This window comes from Sceloporus occidentalis, unplaced genomic scaffold (genome assembly GCF_023333645.1).
Source record: "Sceloporus occidentalis isolate IW3139 unplaced genomic scaffold, rSceOcc1.0.p SCAF_8, whole genome shotgun sequence".
NCBI lineage: Eukaryota > Metazoa > Chordata > Lepidosauria > Squamata > Phrynosomatidae > Sceloporus > Sceloporus occidentalis.
The window spans coordinates 1,183,655-1,204,893 of NW_028316988.1; the positions used below are offsets into that span (position 1 = coordinate 1,183,655).

The 21,239-nt window shown below is 42.7% G+C and overlaps 1 protein-coding gene across 2 annotated transcripts in view; it reads left to right on the forward strand.

The window, feature by feature from the left end:
• The first annotated feature begins 273 nt into the window (after window positions 1-273).
• LOC149307610 (paired box protein Pax-7) overlaps window positions 274-21,239 on the forward strand; it is a 105,697-nt gene continuing 84,731 nt past the window's right edge. Inside the window, exons 1-4 of one of the 2 annotated variants that reach the window (XM_089536902.1) lie at window positions 274-358; window positions 5,293-5,528; window positions 6,828-6,957; window positions 10,013-10,147. In XM_089536902.1, coding sequence (XP_089393028.1) covers window positions 274-358; window positions 5,293-5,528; window positions 6,828-6,957; window positions 10,013-10,147 — 586 coding nt within the window. The remainder of the gene's footprint in view (window positions 359-5,292; window positions 5,529-6,827; window positions 6,958-10,012; window positions 10,148-21,239) is intronic. The other variant, XM_089536903.1, reaches the window with a different exon arrangement.

Consider the following 21,239-nt stretch of genomic DNA (forward strand, 5'->3'; position numbering starts at 1 on the left):
TCCTTCCTACCTTCTTTCATTTTTTTATTTTCATCTCTCCTTCCTTCCTTCCTTCCTTCCTTCCTTCCTTCTTTATTTTTGTTTCTCTTTCCTCCCTTCTTTCCTCCTTTCCTTTTCTTTCTTTCTTTCCGTCTCTCCTTCCTTCCGTACTTCCCTCTTTCTTTCTTTCTTTCTTTCTTTCTTTCTTTCTTTGCTTCTCTTCTCTCTCTCTTTCTTTCTTTCTTTCTTTCTTTCTTTCCCTCCTTCCTTGCCATCAGTGGTGTGTACTGGAGCATGGCCGCTCTCCCTGGGACTGTACCAAGGATGATGCGCCCAGCCCCAGGACAGAATTACCCACGAACCGGATTCCCTTTGGAAGGTAAGCCTTTGGGGGGAAAACCCCAAAAATAGGGGAGTTAATTCATTAATTCATTAAAATAAAATTAAACTAAAAAAAACGAAGGCTGCTACTTCTCCATTTTTGCTCTTCTCTCCAGTATTCCTTTTTCTCTTCCTTCTCTTCTGAGTTGCTCTGAACTTTCCTTCCAGAGCATTCCTTCCATTTTGACTAAATCTTCCCCTCCAATATATATATATATATATATATATATATATATATATATTCTCCATATTTTTATTTCTTATTTATTTGCTTTATTTGCAGAAGGGAAGCAGACAAGGAGAGTTTAACTGAGAATAAATGCAATTTCCTTTTCCGTCCCTGGAAGAGGAAGACAAAAAGTTCACTCCTCACCAGACTCTTTAGGATTTCGCTCTGCAAAAGAGTCCTCCCGACTTTAGTTCTCTCTTTCCTCTTCTTCAGACGAAATATCGACCCAAATCCCCCAGTCCCCCAAATTTCTCCCTTTGGGACATTTTCCTTTGGACCCTTTCCTTTGCTCCCCCCAGTTCCTTTTAGAACCAAAGGAGAATGAGTTTTGATTTATTACCTTTCCAATTTCTCTCCCTCTCATTTTTATCCATATGCATAGACATCTCCTCAAGAGGAAGATTGACATATTTATATGTATAAATAAGAGAGAGGAAACATTAAAAGGAATTAAAACAAGACTCGCTAGTAAGACAGCAATGGAGAGGAGAGGAAAGTTAACTATAGGAGAAGCAATTAATTCAAATTAATTCCTTAAGGAATGGACCAGAGTTGCCCAAAATCTGCTAGAAAAATCAGTTTTCATTTCTTTTTTTGAAGGATAATGATAATGATAATGATAATAATAATAATAATAATAATAATAATAATAATAATAATAATATAGTAGAGGTAGTAGTCCCACTTTGAGAGAAAGGCAGGATAAATAAATAATTAAATAAATAATTATTTATTTAAAAATAAATATAGTGATGATGATGATAACGATAATATAGCAATAGTGATAATGATGGAACAGTAGTACTAAAAATAATGTGATGATGAAAATAGAGTAATAGTAACGATAATGCAAGGATAGTAATGACGATAATAAAAAGGTGGTGGTGATGATGATGATAGTGATAATAGTAATAAAAACAATGTGGCGACAACGACAGCGATAGCAATGGTAATAATAAAAAGGTAACGATCACGGTATAGTAAGAGTGATAATAATGTAATAATAGTAATAAAAATAATGTGGTGATGGTGATAATAATAATGTAGTGGTAATGATAATGCAATGATAATAATAATAATATTAGCAACAACAATAACAACAACACGGTGATGATGATGATAACAATTAAATAGCAATAGTAATAATAATGCAGTGGTAATAATAAGATGATGTGGATGGTATAGCAATAGTAATAATAGGGAGAGGAAGAAGTTATAGAAATAGTAAGAAAAAGAAGAAGGTGGTGATGATGACGACAATATAGCAATAGTAATAATAATAATAAGATGGTGATAATGTTGATATAGCAGCAGTAGTAATAATAATAATAAGAACAAGGTGGTGGTGGTGGTGATATAATAATAATAATAATAACAATAATAATAATAATAATGTGATGGTGATAATGATATAGCAGTAGTCATAATAAGAAGAACAAGGTCATGATAGTAATATAGTAATAGTAATAAGAAGACAACGAAGGTGATGGTGATGATGGTGATGATGATATAGGAATAGTAATAATAATAATAATAAGATGAAGAAGAAGGCAGTGATGATGATGATGTTATAACTATAGTAATAATAATAAGAAGAAGGTGGTGGTGGTGATGATGATGATGATGATGATATAGCAATAGTAATAATAAGATGAAGAAGAAGTTGGTGATGATGATGATGTTATAGCAATAGTAATAATAATAATAAGGAGATGAAGAAGGCGGTGATGATGATGATGATGATGATATAGCGCTAGGAAGAAGAGGAGGCGGAGGAGGTGATGCTAATGATGCTCATCTACTTCTTCTTCTTCATCATCATCGTGCTCATCTTCATCTTCCAAGGCTTTCGTGCTCAAGTGGGGGAAAGCGGTCCCCTTTGGGGCTGGAGTGGCTCTCGAGGGCCGAGGAAGCCGGATCAAGGGATTCCCCAAATGTTTGCCTTCCGTGAGGAGCCATAATGAGGCCAAGGAGGAGGAAGGCTCTCTCTGGACCCCCTTCTCCCCTTCCCTTCCTCCGCGACTTCAGAGCAGCCCCATTGGGAGCCATTGGCCATCATCATCATCATCATGGGTATCATTATTATTGTCATCACCACCCTCATCATTACCATTATCTTTATTTTTACCATCAACATTATCACCATTATTACCATTATTGTTATCGTTATTATTTATTACCATTGTTGATGTTATTTTACCATCATCCTCATTATCATCATTATTTTTATCATCATCATCATCACTATCATCATCATCATTATCATCATGTTGCCACTATTAGCATTATTGTTAAAATTATTATTATTGTCATCATCATTATCATTATTATCCCTGTCATCATCCTCATTATACCATTATTGTTATCATTATCATTTTATCATCATTATTATTTTTGCCATCATTATCATTATCACCATTATTGTTATCGTTATTATTTTTATCATAAGTATCATCATTATTAGCATTATTATTATCATTATACCATTATTATTTTTATCATCATTATCATCACTATTATTATTTTATTGTCATCATCATTATTACCATTATTATTATTACTATGATTATTATCATGACTTCTCCATCCTTTAGAGAACTGGATCAGGCCCCTTTAGATGCGCAAAAGTGGAAATGAAGAAAGGGAGAAAACCCCCAAATGCCTTCAGAAACGAGGGAGAAAGGGGGGATTTGGGGGTTGGTTTTGCTCTCCAAACGAAAAGGAGAAGAACAAAAGGAAGCCAGTCCCAAATTTTCATTGGCTTTCCTGGAAAAAGGGAAGCAATTCCTCTCTAGATTCAAAAATCCAGATCATTAAATGGCTTTCTCAAAATCCCTTTTTGGAACATCTTCCCAAAAGGCTTTCCATCCCCTTTTGCTTTTTAAAAACGCTTTGCATTTCAAACCCCAAAAAACTTCTCCTCCGACTCAGTGGAAGTTTTAGTCTCAAGTTTTGCAAAGCAAGGGACTATTTCAAATCAGGAGACTGGAATAAAAGGGGGGGGGGTCCTATTTGGAGGGGGGTCTTGGAAAGCTTTTGGGGGGGATAGGAAGAAGAATATATATGCTTCTTCCTATTCCCCCCCCAAAAGCTTTCCAAGACCCCCCTCCAAATAGGACCCCCCCCCTTTTATCCAAATCTCCCCATTTGAAATAGTCCCTTGCTTTGCAAGTCAGATGCAAACAGCTGGGAGCAGCTGGACTATCCCCAGGAGATGCATTATAGGGAATGTATATACATGGAAAATATCTATCTGTCCAAGGGAGGCCTACTCCCGAGTAAATGCATTTCGGGAGGTAAGGATCCATCGGCATCCAAAAGTCGCAGGGAAAGGATTCTTACGCCGCACCCCTCTTTCACTGGGAGAAAACCCCAATATAATCTCTATGATATGTACTTTTCGGGGGAGATCTTCTCCCCTAATTTCTCACCAAGGCACAAGCCTCTTTGATAGGATTTCCCCATAGAAGTCCATTGAGTTTCCTCATTGAGCTCCAGCCATGATTTCTTCGTTGAGTTTGCTCTTTGAATTCCATCAGTGATTTCCTCATATGGAACTCTATGGAGATTTATTAGAATTCATCATTGAGATCCATGACAATTCCTCACTGACCTCCATTGAGTTTCCTCACTGAGCTCCACCAATTATTCCCTCATGGACCTCCATTGGGTTTCCTTATTGAACTCCATTGCACTTCCTCCTGGAACCCCATTAGATTTCCCCATTCAGCTCCATCCAGGATGCATGCCCTCGTTGAACTCCATTGGGTTCAACTAGGCTCCCTCTTCCCCCAGAGGAACATTATTATTATTAGTGGGGTCTCCCCTGGCGAACCCCAAAAAATAAGGGGTGGGCAAAAGTGCAGAAGGGTTTCAAAAAGGTGGCTGCAGTTGTGGAATAAGCCTAGAAGTGTGCAGCAGTGCAGACACAAAAGTGGGCTCAGATCTGAATCTTGGGCACAAGGTTACAATTGTGTACAATTGTGGAATAGATCGAAAAGTGTGCAGAAATGCAGCCAGAATGTGTCCAAATGGGGATCAAAATCTAGCCCTTGCAGAGCGAGTTCGAAAATGGCAGGATAAATGTAAGTGTACAAAGGCAGTGTGCACAAATGGGGATTGAATCTAAGTCTAGACGTGTGCACAAAAGCATCACGAGTGTCTAAAAGTGGGCATCAGACCTTCCCATGGGCAAAAACATGGTTGTGGGGTAAGTCTCCAAGGGCGCCCAAATGCAGCCAGAGTGGAGTCCAGTCTCGCCCTGGGCAGCCTGGCAGAACCATTGCCAAAAACGACGGTAAAGTTGTGGGATGGGTCTCACAAGTGTGCACAGGTGTGGCAAGGGTGTGTAAAAGTGGGGATCAAACCTAGCTGCGGAATAATAACCCCCTAAAACTGTGGGACAGATCCCAAAAGGTGCCCAAAGGGTGCCACAAAGTCTCCAAAGTGGGGAGCAGAATGTTTCCAAAAAGAAATTGCGCACAGTTGTGGGATGAGTTTCAAAGTGTGCCTCGGTGTGTTCAAGGGGGGATTGCACTGAACCAGGGGCAGAGTAGTGCCCCAAAGAAGTGTGCAGTTGTGTCACGAAGCCCCCAGGACCCTTGCCCCGGTGGAAGGGGCTCCAAAGGGCGTGCGTAAAAGTAGCCAAAGAGCGAGTGGAGGGTTGCAATGGTCTTTGTGGTTGTGCTCCTCCTTCCCTGCAGTGTCGACCCCTCTGGGCCAGGGCCGGGTCAACCAGCTGGGGGGGGTCTTCATCAACGGGCGCCCCCTGCCCAACCACATCCGCCACAAGATCGTGGAGATGGCCCACCATGGCATCCGGCCCTGCGTCATCTCCCGCCAGCTCCGCGTCTCCCACGGCTGCGTCTCCAAGATCCTCTGCCGCTACCAGGAGACCGGCTCCATCCGACCGGGGGCCATCGGGGGCAGCAAGCCCAGGGTGAGTCCGGAGAGGGGCACCCACCGGGCACAGGCTCCCAGGAGACCCAGTACACGAGCCCTGCCTGGCTGCCTGCAAGGGGGTCTCCTCCTCCAGATCTGGGTTCACATCCAAAGCTCCTTCCCAAATCGAGGAGACCTCTTTGGTGCCACCCAGAATGGGCAATGGGTCCCAAGCTTCCCAAGTTCCACTAGTTCTTTATTATTATTATTATTATTATTATTATTATTATTATTATTTGGTGCCTCTTCCCAAATCGAGGAGACCTTTTTGGTGCCACTCCAAATGGGCAATGTATTGCAAGATTTCCAAGTTCCACTGGGTTCTTGTTCTTCTTCTTATTTGGTTGGCCCAAGCAAGGGACCCCTGTTTTGTGGATTTGGGGTGATGCTGGACTAGCTTTTCTTACTCTTATTCTTCTTATTATTATTATTATTTAGTTGGCCCAAGCAAGGGATCCCTATTTGTAGATTTGGGGTGACGCTGCACTAGTTTATTATTCTTCTTGTTGTTGTTATTTGATGCCTCTTCCCAAGTCAAGAGAACTTTTTGGTGCCACTCCAAATGTCCTTTGTGTCACAAGCTTTCCAAGTTCCACTACATTATTATTATTATTATTATTATTATTTGGTTGACCCAAGCAAGGGATCCCTGTTTTGTGGATTTTGGGGTGATGTTGTCCCATGATATCTAGCCAACACAGCTTCTTTGTTGTTGTTGTGTGCCTTCAAGTCATTCCTGGCTTCATTTGGAGACCCTTCAAAATCTGCTCCTTGAAATGGAGTTCATTGAAGAGCCTAAAAAACATGTGCCTTTAAAAGGGTTCCTTTTAAACTTTGTACTTTTAAATAGGGTTCCTTTGGAGACCCTTTCAACTAAACGGGGCTCCTTTGGAGACCCTTTGAATTTTACACTTTAAATGGGTTCTTTTGGAGACCTTTAAATTGGGTTTTTTTGGAGACCCTTAAAAATTGGCACCTTTCAGTGGGCTTCCTTTGGAGACCCTTTGCGCCTTTCTATGAGGTTCCTTTGGAGGGCCTTTAAAACTGGCACCTTTAGAGACCTTTTAAAATGGGCACCTTCCAATGAGGTTTATTTTGGATTTTTTGGAGACCCTTCCCCAGCCCTAGAATAAAAAAGGGTGTGTGTGTGTGTGTGTGTGTGTGTGTGTTTGTAGATCTTTCTAGCAAGTTCTTATGGAGCAGTTCCTGTCTCCAAATTTCCTGCAAAATACAAATGCAAATTTAAAAGTGGATTTTTGTTTCCTCTTCCTCCTCTCTCATGCCTTGACCCCAAAAGCAGGTTGCCACTCCGGACGTGGAGAAGAAAATTGAGGAGTACAAGCGGGAAAACCCTGGGATGTTTAGCTGGGAGATCCGGGACCGTCTTCTGAAGGACGGCCATTGTGACCGCAGCACCGTCCCTTCAGGTGAGAAGGAAACTTGGCCAGAGGCATTGAAACTCTCAAGGGATTTATGGAAGGGAGGCTTGTTATCTACATAGCCTTTGGGTTCCCCAGAGAAGTGTTCTGTGAAACTCCAAAGCCTGCATATTCTCCAAAAGCCTACATCTTTTCCCAAAGTCTGCACCCAACAACAATAGCAATTGATAGATTGGTATTGTGCTCAAGTGTATGTTTGCCTTCGGTGTCCCTGTCTGAATAAAATGTCCTCCCCTTGTCCTCCAGATGATGCACAGCCCAAATACTGGTTTTGGTGCATCAGGTTTAACCTCCCCCCTTTATAATGAATGCATATATATTACACACACATCCCTCCACATTCGCTGGGGTTAGGCTCACAGGTTCCCCATGAATGTGGACAAACCACAAATAACACCACCACTATGTTTCTACCTTAGAGGACACCTCTCTAGGAATCTCTAGGTCCTCCAGTGCAACTCTGTGGTCAACAACTGCCAGACACTGACCATAGAATTGCACCGAAGAAGCTAGAAAGGCCTAGTGGAGAGTCCTCTCTAGGAATCTCTAGTGATTGCGACTTTTAGTTAAAGTTGATCATAGAGTTGCGCTGGAGGACCTCGATATTCCTAGAGAGAACATATTAATAAGATCAGTGAACAATCAAAGCCGCAAAAGTCAAAGCCGCAAATGTGGAGGGACAAGTGTATTGCTCTGGGTCTTCTCAGGACTTTCTAAGCCTTTCATTGCAATGTATGTGGGAAGGTTGTTTACAATGCTTCCCAGTGTGCCATCTTCCACATCTGCGCATCATTCTTTCTCAGGCCAGAACAAGGTGACCAGCCATGCGATGGAAACTGGGCACCTTATATTGACCTCAAAGGGAATGATTTGCTGCCATGCCAGGTGGCACAGTGGGGCATACATGCCAACAGCTGCTTGGCATTGCAATGGGATTGCCAGGTAATGGAAGAGATGTCGAGGAAGCTCCGTTTCTTATTGCTCCCAGAGTATTCTGAACCATGTAGACAAAGCCTGAAGCCAAGGTTATTTTCCCTTTTCCCTTTAAAGCTGAAATAATAGGCGTAGGATCTGTCCTAACCGAGTTGAATAAATGGGAGCCTATGCTCCAGATTGAAGCAGGCCTTGTTGCCTAAGCATGTTTACTTGGATGTCATCACCATAAAAGACGACAGGACTTAGCATGCAATTACATGAAGCAACAGATCGAGTTGCACAACCGGGAAACCGAAGAGGTGGCTTTCTAGCAAACATGAGTTGTTTGGAAAGCAAAGGCTCATTCAATAGGAAGCGGTCCTGTTCTGATCCACAAAGTATGGAGGAGATAGGATGGAGATTCTGAGTTTTAGCGGACCTTTGCTGCCCCGAACTCCTTCCTTGCTTTCTCTGGAAGGTCCTTTGGGGTGTGTTGGTTTATGGTGCGGCGCGAATTTTGGGATTAGGATTAAACATCAAGATAGAGCGGGTGTGTGGTTTTGATTTGGGCGGAGTGAGAGAGACACTCCCCGGTTAGACTTTCCGATTATCCTACCTGGAATTTGGCCGCATTACTACACCGAGGGAATTGCACCAACGTAGTAGGAGGTGGTAATAGGAGGAAGGAAGGCAACGGGCCCAGAAACAGTGAGAAAGAAGTAAGGACTGAGAGGAACAAGCTGCTAAGAGCTGGCCGATTTGATCTGCCTTCTCAGTTTGCAAATCCATACGAATTTTGTTCCCATACAAATAGAGTAACCGTATTTCTCCCCGACGAGAGAAAGTCCTCAAAAACTGTGACCTATCCAAAGAGTTTTTGCAATTTTGGATTGATTCTGGGAAACAAAACAAAAAAACAATGTGCAAATTTTGCACAGAAAACTGCATTTTTTTCCACGCAGAAAGCAAGTTTCTGGTACAGATGATGCGAATTTTTTTCATGCCCCGATAAAACATTACGATTCCTGGGGAGAAAACGTTTTTCTGTGCGAAAAATGCACAATAAACAAAATGTGGTTTTTGCACAGAATCGATCAGAAACAACAGCCAAAGCGGTGTTGGGTTGTCCTAAGTAAGAAAAGACTTGAAAGCACACAACAACAAAGTCACAAACAGCAAAGATGTGCCTGTGTCTAGAATTTTCTTCATCAAGGTTTCTGATGCTGATGAATTCTCTGCAATGATAGAAATTTAGGGAGGATGCAGAATTATCATTTGGAGAGGCAATGCCCTCATCACAAAAATGTATGTTCCATAATAAATTGGTTACTCTTCAAGACACTCTATCAGTTTTGCTACTCTTAGTGCAATGAGTTTAATTATCATTTCGGCGGACCAAAAAGGCATACCTAAACAGGTTGTCGTTCTTGTTTTGTGCACATGTACCATTTTTATTACTCAGAGAGGGAAAAACTGCAGGTGACAAAAAGTTGCATAAGAAGAGGCATCCTCTGGAAGGCCTCTTCCCTGGAAGGTCTCTTCTGGAAAGATGCCTCCTATGACACAGATGTACATGAGGCAGAAAATACGTTTTTATATATATCACCTTTAATATAATTACTCAGAAAGTATGCAGATGGAAAAAAACTGGTAGGAAAAGAGGCATTCCCTGTTACACATTCTCCCAACCTGAGACTGGTTGGGCAAATGTGTATCTGCGACATTTGACTCCCCCCCCCCCCCAAAGTGGTCCGGTTCCTTCAGTTATGTTTGGGTAAGACTCTTGCGACCCTCCAGATGTTGGCGGACTACAACTCCCAGCAGCCTTAGCTAGCAAAACCCAAAGCCAGGAATGCTTGGAGTTGCAGTTCGGTGACGTCTTCAGGACTATACCATTCCTCTCTCTTGTGAATAGGAGGAAAGTAGTAGAGTTTGGTTAACTCTTGTAGTGGAGTTTGATCAATGATGGCATCCAAGCAAAGACACCAAAGGTTGCTTCTTGGTTGCAAGAGGGGACATGTCGTTCACCCTCTTTTTCTCCTATTACTTTTGGCCTATCTGTTGCTTTTTCACCTATCCTCCTTCCAAACCAGCTTATATTTTCCTCTTCTGTCTTTGACTGTCCGAGGTTTAGTGAGTTCGATTAGCCGGGTGCTCCGAATCAAGTTCGGGAAGAAAGAGGAAGACGAGGATTGCGAGAAGAAAGAGGACGACAACGAAAAGAAGGCCAAGCACAGCATCGACGGCATCCTTGGCGACAAAGGTACTGTGCTAATATATATATATAAATGTGCATGTTGTGCATTTGTGTGTGAAAGAGAGACTTTCCTTTCAATTCCTTCCCTGAAGCATTTGCTTCCTTTCCCTGAGTTTTCTCCCATTGTACGTCGACGGTTGATGGTATAAATAAGTGGGACGGGCGGTACAATATTCGGATTGGCGGAGTGCCCAGTTCGAAATGCCAGCCGGGCAACTGGACTCCGTTCTGTGCCCTTCCTATTTTTGTCGGTCTCGTTTTAGGGGCTTTCCCAAAGATTCTCCGCATGGTTTTCCCTGGCCTCTTCCCGACGGCTCGGCTCTCGTCGCCCTCGAGGGGTTGGCTTCATTGTCACATATTTTGCAATTTCCTCCTTCCTTCGAGACTCTCTTTTGCGCCGGTGCGCTTGTGTGTGTGGCATTGTTTTTAAGTACAGAAGGATTGGCGTTTGGTGGGATGCGTTTGCAGTCAGGACGCGAGAGAGAGTTTGGTCAAAGCCGTGCGGCGTTCGTTGATAATGCGGCGGATGGGTCGGTTCATCCGTGCCGTTGCCATTTTGTACTTCTTCTAGGATATTGATCACAGTGTATTCTTACTACTACTACTGTTACTATTTATTATTAGGGCTTTATGCGGAGACTCGTTCCTTTGTCGCATGTTGATTTATTCCCTTTGGAGGCCTATTATCAGGAAGGAAAATTGCGCGGCCGAATGGATTTTTAAAATAGATAACGCATGGAAAATAATTAAATAAGAAGGGGATTTGTGCCCGACGGAGATTACAGGATTTGTTTCGATGCCAAACAGGGAAGATTGGGGCACACAGAAGAAAAGAGATGCTAGATTTTAGTTTCATGCTTAGTTTCGGGAGAATATATTTGGGGCACAGTTCCCATCAGGCCTAGCCTTCACAACGAAAGGGGGAAGAGGATGGGAGTTGCAGTCCAAAAGGGCCCATTTTACCATCCTGGGAAAGATGTAGCAAGAAACTCTACTATCAGAGAAAGAGATCTTTATGTTCCTTGTTTTAATTTACGAAGGTAGCTTGGGACGGTAGAATTAAAACAAAATACAGCTGGCCCTCAAACTCACGGTTCCAAAACTCACGCATTGGCGTTAATGGCGGTCGCCCCACCGCGTCTCAAGTCCGCGGACTTGGAGGGCCGACTACTATAGGTCCGATTCTATGGAGCAAAGAAACTATGTGCTACTTTTTGTCGTCGATTTTCAGCATGTTCTGTAAGGAAATAACACCGTTAACAAAACGGGTTCAAACTTCATGGAAACTTTGGCAGCTGGACGTCTCTTTGCTTCAAGGGACTAACCAGCTTCTGCTCACACTTTCCAAATCTCTTTCACTATAAGTCCCATCATCCCCAGATGCAGCCCAAAGGGAGGGTTGGCTGTCTGCACCAAAGCGTGTCCGAAAGCATCTGACCCTCGAAATGATCTCAAAAGAGTCATTAGAGAATAATGTACGGACTTCCAAATACGATGCCCTCCCGGGGTTTTGGGGGGTTGGAGGGGGTCGATGTCCAAGTTTGTATAAATTATGCAAATGAATTTTTTTTACTTTGCATAATTTATTCCAGATTTCTTAGCCGTGGGAGGGACACCGTACGCCGTTTCCTCGCCGTCCCCGTCGCGTCTCCTTCTACCAAATAAGGTTTCGCGATTCTGCTGTTTTAGCTGGCGCTTGCTACTTAGCTCCGAGCCCATAAGAGCGGGAAACTTCGTTTTTAATAAAGGGAAATTTGGCATTGACGGCCGTGCTTCGCTTTTCTCGCGGCGGCGCACAATCCTGTATTTCGTATTTGTTGCATTAGGTAGAAAAACCTCAAAATCGTGTTCTTTTCTCTCTCTCTGCGCATTGTTTACGATCCTTAATATGGCCTGTCATGTTGGTTTATTTTTATTTGCGTGGGGAAATAAACAAACAAACAAACAAATAAATGCAATGGAAATATGTGATTTGAGATGGTACCAGGCTTCTAACTTATGAATTTTATGTGGCTTTCTAGGTCAGGGTTGTTATTGCTAGTTCTCTTCCTCTGAATTAGAGCCTCCAGCACCTGGTCCAATCCCATCCAAGGCCTATCCAGGGCTGACCCTGCTTAGCTTCCAAGATCAGATGGGATCTGGTGCCTTTTTTTAGGGTGTTTATCCCCTCTTAATGTTCCGACATCCAAAATAATGTGGTTTTAAGCCCTGTTTTGTCCGTACGCAGTGATTCTAGTTAAGGAATAGAAGAATCTGGACAGTTTCCCCAAGAATGTCTGGCTCTCTCCAAAACCCAATGTCTTCCTTTCTGTTTAGGGTTGTCCTCAAAGGGCATTTGCTTAAGGCCCTGTAAGGCAAGGAGAATGGACCCAGGGGCTCTCTCCCTTTCTTATGGGAAAGGGTTGAAATAATAACATTGCGGGAGACCAACCTTCCTCCCCAGAAAGGGGGGGTCTCTTGCCATTCCCCCCCAAAAGCGGGATTGATCTTTGGAGACAAATCTTCCATTGTGGGGAGGGCAAGAATAGGGGCAGGCAGGGCCTTAATAAAATTAGGAGCCCAGTTGGGGGGCCAAGAGGGGAGGGAGGCAAGCGGGGCAGGGATGGAGGTGATAATGCGTTAACCTATATAGATGAAGGGATGAAAGGATGGAGGGAGAGCAGACAGACAGACAAGATGGATGGAAGGAAGGAAGGAAGGAAGGAAGGAAGGAAGGAAGGAAGGAAGAAAGGAAGGAAGGAGATATAATAGATGAGATGAATGGATGGATGGAGGGGTGGATGGATGGACAGACTGGATGGATGGAGACATAATAGATGAGATGGATGGAGGGATGGGCAAACCAATGAATAGGATAGATAGAGACAGAATGGGAATGGATGGGTGCTTGGGTGGGATAGAAGGATGAGATAGACAGGTAGGCAAATGAGATAGATTGGATGGATCGATGTGACCTGTCCATCTATCTCATCTATCTATCCTATACATTGGTCTTCCTATCTATCTATCTATCTATCTATCTATCTATCTATCTATCTATTTATCTACCTATCTATCTAGTCATCTCATCTGTTACATAACAGATGGGATGAATAGATAGATGGACAGATAGTTGGAGAGGATGAATGGATCGATGGATTGATGGGATAGATAGATAGACATAATAGATGAGATGGATGGATGGATGGATAGATAGATAGATAGATAGATAGATAGATAGATAGTAATAGAACAATGAATAGGATAGAAAGACAGATGAGATGGAGAGATAGACATAAAAAGTGGATAGACGGATGTGTGGATGGGATAGATGGACAGATATAATAGAAAAGTTGGGCTAGATAGAATGGGAGACCAATGAATAGAACAGATAGATTAGATAGATGGACAGACAGGCAGACAGACAGACAGATATAATAGATGAGATGGGATAGATAGATAGATAGATAGATAGATAGATAGATAGATAGATAGATAGATAGATGGGAGACTAATGGATTGGACAGGTAGATAGATAAAGAGGATGGATGGATGGATGGATGGGTGGATGGGAAGATGACCATGAGTGGATGATGGCGGTGGTGATGCTGAACTGAATCTGGGGGCTGGGCCTGATGTTCCTCCTGTTGGAGGACCTCCCTGGAGGACAACCCGGCCTGCTTTTTCCCTGGAAGGGGGGGATTGAGAGAGAGGGAAGGAAGGAAGGGGGAAGGGTCTTCCTCAATGAATCTGTTAAAGAGCTGGCCGCCTGTTCCCTAAACGAGGGTCCCTGGAAACCTCCTTTGACAGCTGACGGATGGGAGGCTTCGGCTTGAATTAGCCTCCAGGGTCCTGGAGATCTGGGCCTTGTTGCATTGGAAGCCAAGGGAGAAGAAGCCCCTTCCTTTGCAAAGCCCTCCTAAAAAGGTTCCTATATGTATGCATCTCTCTCTTTGGGAGGAAAGGAGGAGAGAGTGTGGTGCTCCTCCAAGGTGCCTTGCAACCCAAGTCCTTGCTTGAGTTGGATGGATTTCATTATCACCTCCGATTTTTAATCTCATCCCAACAAATAAGAAAGGAAGGGGAAATGGCAGCCTTTGGGTCCCTTTTATCTCAAAGGCTTTGCCAGGTTTCCCTTTTATGTTCCAGACTTTGCAATATTCCTTTTGGAGACGAAATTTGTGGGTGTTGGTTTTATACCTTTCTTTCCTACTTTCTTTCTTTCTTTCTTTCTTTCTTTCATTTTGATGCCGCTTTCCTCCCAAAAAGGGGCCCAAGGCGACACACAAAAACACATTTTACATATATAAATATATATGTGTGTGTGTGTGTGTGTGTGTATATATATATATATATATATATATATAATACATACTGGGTTATGGATAAGAGAGACTCAGCCTTATTGCTGACTATTTACATCAATTAGATATACATTTTCGATTTTGGATAGGAGAAACTCAACCTTATTACTGACTATATCTATCTATCTATCTATCTATCTATCTATCTGCTATATGATTTTAAATAAGAGAATCAACCATATTGCTGACTATATATATATACTTTGGATTTTGGATAAGAAAAATTCACCTTTATTGCTGACTTCATATATATGCATACATTTTGAATTTTGGATAAGACAAACTCAACATTGCTGACTATATATATATATATATATATATAATACACACACACACACACACATATATATATATACACACATACATACAAATTTTGGATTTTGGATAAGAGAGTCTCATCTTTGCTCTTCTGGTATCCAAACTTTTTAAACTCCCCTTAATATATATATATATATATATATAATGACTTAGATTGATCTTTTGCAATCTGGAAATATTTTATTTTCTTTGGAAATTTGCTTTTTTTTGGTGGATTGAAAAAAATTAAAGATGTTTTTATCATCATCATCATCATCATCATTATTATTATTATTATTTAATTGTTACGAATCGAAGGTTTCGTTTTCTGAGGAAATAAAGCCTTTCTTCTGCAAAAACAAAACAAAACCCGGAAACAAAAAGCTTTCCGAAATAATAATAATATTAATAAAGGCGTGTCCAAATTGATAACAAAGACGCGTGTCAAAGGGCTTACTCCCGAGTAGACACGTGTCGGATCTTTTCTGAACACGCGTTTACTTTTAAGAGTATTTAAAAAGGGGGGGATAAATAGCCAGAGAAACCCACGAAAACCGATAAAAATAAATGGACATTATTTGCAAGAAAGGCCCTGATTCCCCGAAGAATCCTCTCCTCCTCCCCTCAAAATCAATCCATCAATTAATCAATAAAACCATCCAACCTAAATTAGGATTTTTACTTTTTGGAGGGGCATTGACACCTTATTCCTCTTGCCCCCAAAATACACGTGTCAGCCCTTATTCTGACAAAAGGGATGCATGGGTCAGCTTTGCTCTTGGTTTGTTTGTTTTTGAAGTTCCTAAAAGCTCAGTTTAAATAGGATGATGATGATGATGATGATGATGATGATGATGATGATGATGATGATGATGATGATGATGATGATGATGGAAGAATTGGGGCTCCATGGGGCCGTTTGGCAAGTTCTGGAGCTTAGCAGGAGTGTGGATGATGGGACTGTGAGTGTTGCTCCTTGCAAAAGGGAATGGAGTGAATGCATCATTGGGGTCACTAGAAGCATTGTCTTGTTATTTAATAGCCTTGTTATTGATTAGCATTTATTGGCGTTAAGAGGAGGAGGAGGAGGAGGAGGAAGAAAGCCACTCAGGAGATTGGGTTTGCTTCCCCTTTTGTGCTTTAAAAAGAACGACAACGACAACAGGGTTTTGAGGTTGTTTAGGGGACCTTTTGCTATCGGTTCATATATATATATATATATAGAGAGAGAGAGAGAGAGCGAGAGAGAGAGAGAGAAAGAGAGAGAGAGAGAGAGAGACTATACATACACTGTCTACTATATATACTATATGTTTGTGTGTGTGTACATATAATACAGGTGTGTTTGTATAGGTGTGTTTGTTTGTGTGTTTGTACACCCACACACACCCACACACACACACATATATATATCACATACACGTTCCGGAGAGGTTTTGACCCGACACGGGTTTGATTTCTGGTCCCGTTCCCACGTTTCCCTTCCCAGGATTGTTAACGAATTGCTTGATTAATTGCTGAAGCCCCAAAGAAGGAGCTCTCCTCCTCCTCCTCCTCCTCCTCCTTCTTCCCTTTCTCTCTCTTTCTCTTTTCTACAAATTGCTCTGAAAAGAAAGGAAAGGAAGAAGGAAGGAAGGAAGGAATGAAGATAGTAAGGAGTAAGAAACAAGGAAGGAAGGAGGGAAGGAAAGAAAGAAAGAAGGAATATATATATATATATAATATCATATAGATGTAGCTATAGATAGCGTTTTAAAATGGATTTGTCCCCCTCTGGGAAGAAAAAGTGTCTCCTCTTTCTCTGGATCCGAATAAATGGCTGCTATTATTATTATTATTATTATTATTATTATTATTATTATTATTATTATTATTATACCAAAGGAGAATTTAAAACCCTTAAAACAACCCCTGGGTTTAAGATCCCGATACGCGTTAAGCAGATATAGATATAGATATAGATCTTCTTGGAGGCAGAAGCCGTTGGATCGGGTCCTTTTTGGGGGGAAGGATTTGGCTCGGCGTCGCCCTGTTTACTCGGGAGTAAAAAGAAACCCCAGGCTCTCCCAGCTTGACACGCGTGTAGAGCATCCCGACGTTGAGGATGCAGTTCGTTTGCTTCCCCGTGTCTCCAGACGGGTCTCCTCGAGGGGAAAAAGACCTCCTGGATCCGAACCGGGTCCAGAGTTCAATTCCAAGCAAAACCCCAAAGGAGAGAGATATTGAATATATTGAATTATCATCATTTTATTTTATTCTTCGTTGGGCGCAAAACTGACATAAAACCCGCCCAAAGAAAACAATATATATATATATATATATATATATAATCTCCAAGGCTTTATTTATTATTATTATTATTATTATTATTATTATTATTATTATTTGTGGGTGTCTTCTTGTTATAATTATTATTCCCGGGTCTTTTGCAAAAACCTTCCGGCAATTGATAGCTCTTTATTTTTCCGCTGAGAATAAAAAATAGTGCTTTGCTTTATTATTATTATTATTATTATTATTATTATTATTATTATTATTATTATTTAGCATCTCTTGCACGCACAATATTCGCGCAAAAACCTTTCGAAGAACAAGGTTTCCCTTCCCGAAAGTCTCGCGGATTAATAATATCTTGCCCTCCTTCCCTGGAATAAAATAGTATCAGTTTCTCTTTCTTTCTTTCCTTCCTTCCTTCCCTCCCTCCTTCCTTCCTTTTTTTTACTCCCTATTATCTTCTTTCTTTCTTTCTTTCCTTCTTTCCATTCTTCTTTTCTTCTTCCTTCCTTCTTTCCTTTTCCTTCCTTTTCCTCCCTATTTCTTTCTTTCTTTCCTTCTTTCCATCCTTCCTTTTATCTTACTCCATACTATCTTCCCTCCTTCCTCCTCCTCCTCCTCCTCCTCCTCCTCCTTCTTCTTCTTCTTATTTATTTGTGTGCAAAACGCTTGAAAAAAGGGGCACAAAACCTTCCGGAGCAATAGTTACAAACCTGGATCGATACCTTCTACATTCCCAGGGGATAAATACCCATTTCTTTATTACTATTACTATTTCTATTATTATTATTATTATTATCATTACTATTACTTTGGAGGTGGATGCATTCTCCTTTTCAAATGATTCCCAGGAGTCACCAGCTTCTCCTTCCACAAAATGTTTGGAGCCCCTAAAGTTACTTTTCTGACCCGGATCCTGTCCCTTTTACTCGCGAGGAAGCCCCACGGAATCAAAGCCTCTTCTCTTTCAATGATGCTCAGTGATCTCATCTGTGGGTCTACTTTGAAGCCAACCCGATGGAGGACCCTTTCTACTACGAGGTGCAATAACGGCCATGACTTCTTTCCATTGACCTCCTTCCCTCCAAAGAAACAAAACTGGGGTGGTTTCTTCACCCTCTGGGTCTCTTCCAAGCCCCACAGATTTCTAGACCTCCCCCCAAAAAAGAGTAACTTAAAAGTGCAATAGCCTTGATATCTGAGGTGAGTATATCATTGGAGGGGGATATGGGTCCCTCTGTCCTTCCTGCTCACCGCAAAGAAAGATCTGGGGAGGGGTTCTCTACCTCTACTCCTAAAGTAAACCCCATGGATCCTTCCCACCCACCATCCACCCTTTGGGGAGCGTTGTTGTTGTTGTTGTTGTTGTTGTGTGCCTACAAGTCATTTGCAACCTATCCTTGGGGTTTCCTTGCCAAGATTTGTCCAGAGAAGGTCTACCATGGCTTCCCTCCTGAGGCTGAGAGAGTGTGACTCATCCAATTGGGTTTCCATAGAGCTGGGGATCCAACCCAGTGAAATGTGCAATAGCTTTCTTATCCCAATTGCTAGAAAATAGACAATTGGGCAGGGGGTCTGTCTCCTTTTTCTTCCCCTCCCATTCCAAAAGACAAAGATGTGGGGCCAGACCCCTCCTTGCTCAATAGTAAGCCCCCCAAGACCCCCTTATTTCAGGGGAACGAAATGTGCAATAGCTCCTTGGCGCCGGATGGAAAGGAAACTGGGAGGGAAGGAATGGTGCCACTGGGTTTTGGGGTGGCGGTCTCTCCTCGGGGGGGGGGGGCTTTTGGGAAAGAAAAGGCCCCACTGGGGCGCCAAAGAGGTCTCTCTGCCCCCCTCCATTCCTCCTTTCTTTCCTTCCCCCCTTCCTTCCCTCCCTCCTTTCTCTCTTCTCTCCTCATCCGCTTGGCATTTAATAACGTTAAGACTTATTAGCGGCGGTAATGAAAACTGCAGCGCCTGAATAGCGGACGGTGTTGGAGACGGGTGTAATAGCTCCGAGGCATGTTAAGAAAATGTATTTATCCCCAATCAAGGACTCACTCTTTGGGTTCCCCGCACAAACGTGAAAGTTGAAGGGGTTTAAGACAGATTAAATTGAGTCTTTATTTCCCTCGCACTTTCATCTTTAAACGGCTCACACTCGCCTGGCCCTCGGCGGAGAGGCGGAAGGGGGGCTTCACAGCCCTCTTTCCCTCCCTCCCTCCCTCCCTCCCCTCATCCCTCCATCCCTCCCTCCTTCCCTCTTTCCCCACCCCTGGAACAAGAAGGAGAAGAAGGAGAACACCTTCAAACCAGGGCCCCGTTCCCACTAACAAATAAACCGACTTGCGATCCGAATCGATGGATCGATTCAACAGCGGAGCATGGTTCACACGTTTGCCCCGGTCGCATTTTTCCCCTGTAAAAATAACCCACTTGTGGTTCACATTCACAAATTGATCGATTCAAAATGGACCCCCAAAGGGTAAATTGAAATTGATTCCGATCCACATCTGATTCACACACTTGTGCGGAATCGATTTATCCAAAAAGATGCAGGTTAAATGCGTCTGGCGTGTGTCCCTCCCTCTCCAAATTGGTTCAAGTGCGAACCATTAAACCTGTTTAAACCTATTTGTGATCCAGTTTAAAAGGTAGTGGGAATGATGCCCAGGGCTGTTTATTTGCGCATTGGTGTTGATGGAGATGATGATGATGATGATGATACTGATACCTATTGGACCTTCTAGATGTACATAGATAGAGATGGCAGTGAAGTGATGATGGTGATGGTGGTGCGATGATGATGAGGAGGATGCCTATTTCAGACTGAGAATCAAAGAATCATAGACTTGGAACAGACCCCAAAGGCCATCCAGTCCACCCCTATTCTGCCATGCAGGAACTCTCAATCAAAGCATCCCCAACAGATGACCATCCAGCCTCTGTTTAAAGAGCTCTAAGGAAGGAGACTCCATTAGCGATTATACTGAAGATAATGATAATGGTGATGGTGATGTGATGATGATGCTTATTGGACCTTACGGACGTACATAGATAGTGATGATACTGATGTCGTGATGGTGGTGCGATGATGATGTGCCTATTGGACCATCCAGACTCAGTCAATGATGACGATAGTGATGGTAATGATGGCGGTGGTGGTGATGATGATGATGCTTATTGAACCTTCCAGACACAGATGATGGCAATGGTGATGGTGAAGATGATGATGATGATGATGATGATGATGCCTATTGGGCCTACCGGACTCACACATAGATGGTGATGATGGTTGTGATAATGGTGGTGAAGAGTGGAAGGAAGGAAGGAAGGAAGGAAGGAAGGAAGGAAGGAATTAGGGGAGTCCTAAGGAAATGGAAAAGAAGATGGAAGGGAAAGGGAGGAGAGGAGGAGAAAGAAAAATCCAGGTTTTTTTTTTGCATCTGCCCCACTTTATCCCAACTGAAACCGATCCAATAAGGATCGGAATTGGTTTCAAGTGGGAACAAGGGTCATATACCCCAATCTGCGATGTGGTGCAAGTTGCAGTGGGAATGAGCCCAAAGAGGAGGAAAGAAGAAGAGAGTGGGCAAAGGAGGTAGAGAGAGGAAGGGAGATGGAAAGAGAGAAAGAGGGAGGCTGGAAGGAGGGAGGGAGGGAGGTAGAGTCCCCGCCTGAGACAAATGAGGTACAACAATAAGCAGAGATAACAATTACAAAGGCAAACAGTGGCTTTCGGGGAGGAAAGGGCTGGCTACAACCTGGTGTACATAAACAAAGTCGGGGAATGTTTGCAAGATAAAACTCCTGCCCAAATCCGCTGTGACGGCGAGGCGAGGAAGCCCAGAGCCAGCGAGCAAGAAGGAGAGAGATAAGAGGCTGCAGGGAGGCAGAGGAAGAAAGAAAGGAAGAGAGAGAGAGAGGGAAGGAGGAAAAGGAGGAGAAATGCAGAGGCAGCATCTCCTGCAAAGCTCCTCTCTCTGCCTTTCCCTTGCAAAGCTCTTCAGGGCCATCTGGCAAAGCCTTGGCCTTGTAGCAAAGTACAACAACACCCCAAATCCACAGAACAGGGATGCCTTTATGCAGACAACCACAAATGCACAAAATGTGTGTTGCACACTTTGGAAGCATATGTTTTTTAGCAGCTTTGGCCGGTGAAGAAGAAGCCGGTGGAGCTTGGAAAGCTTGCATCATTGGTT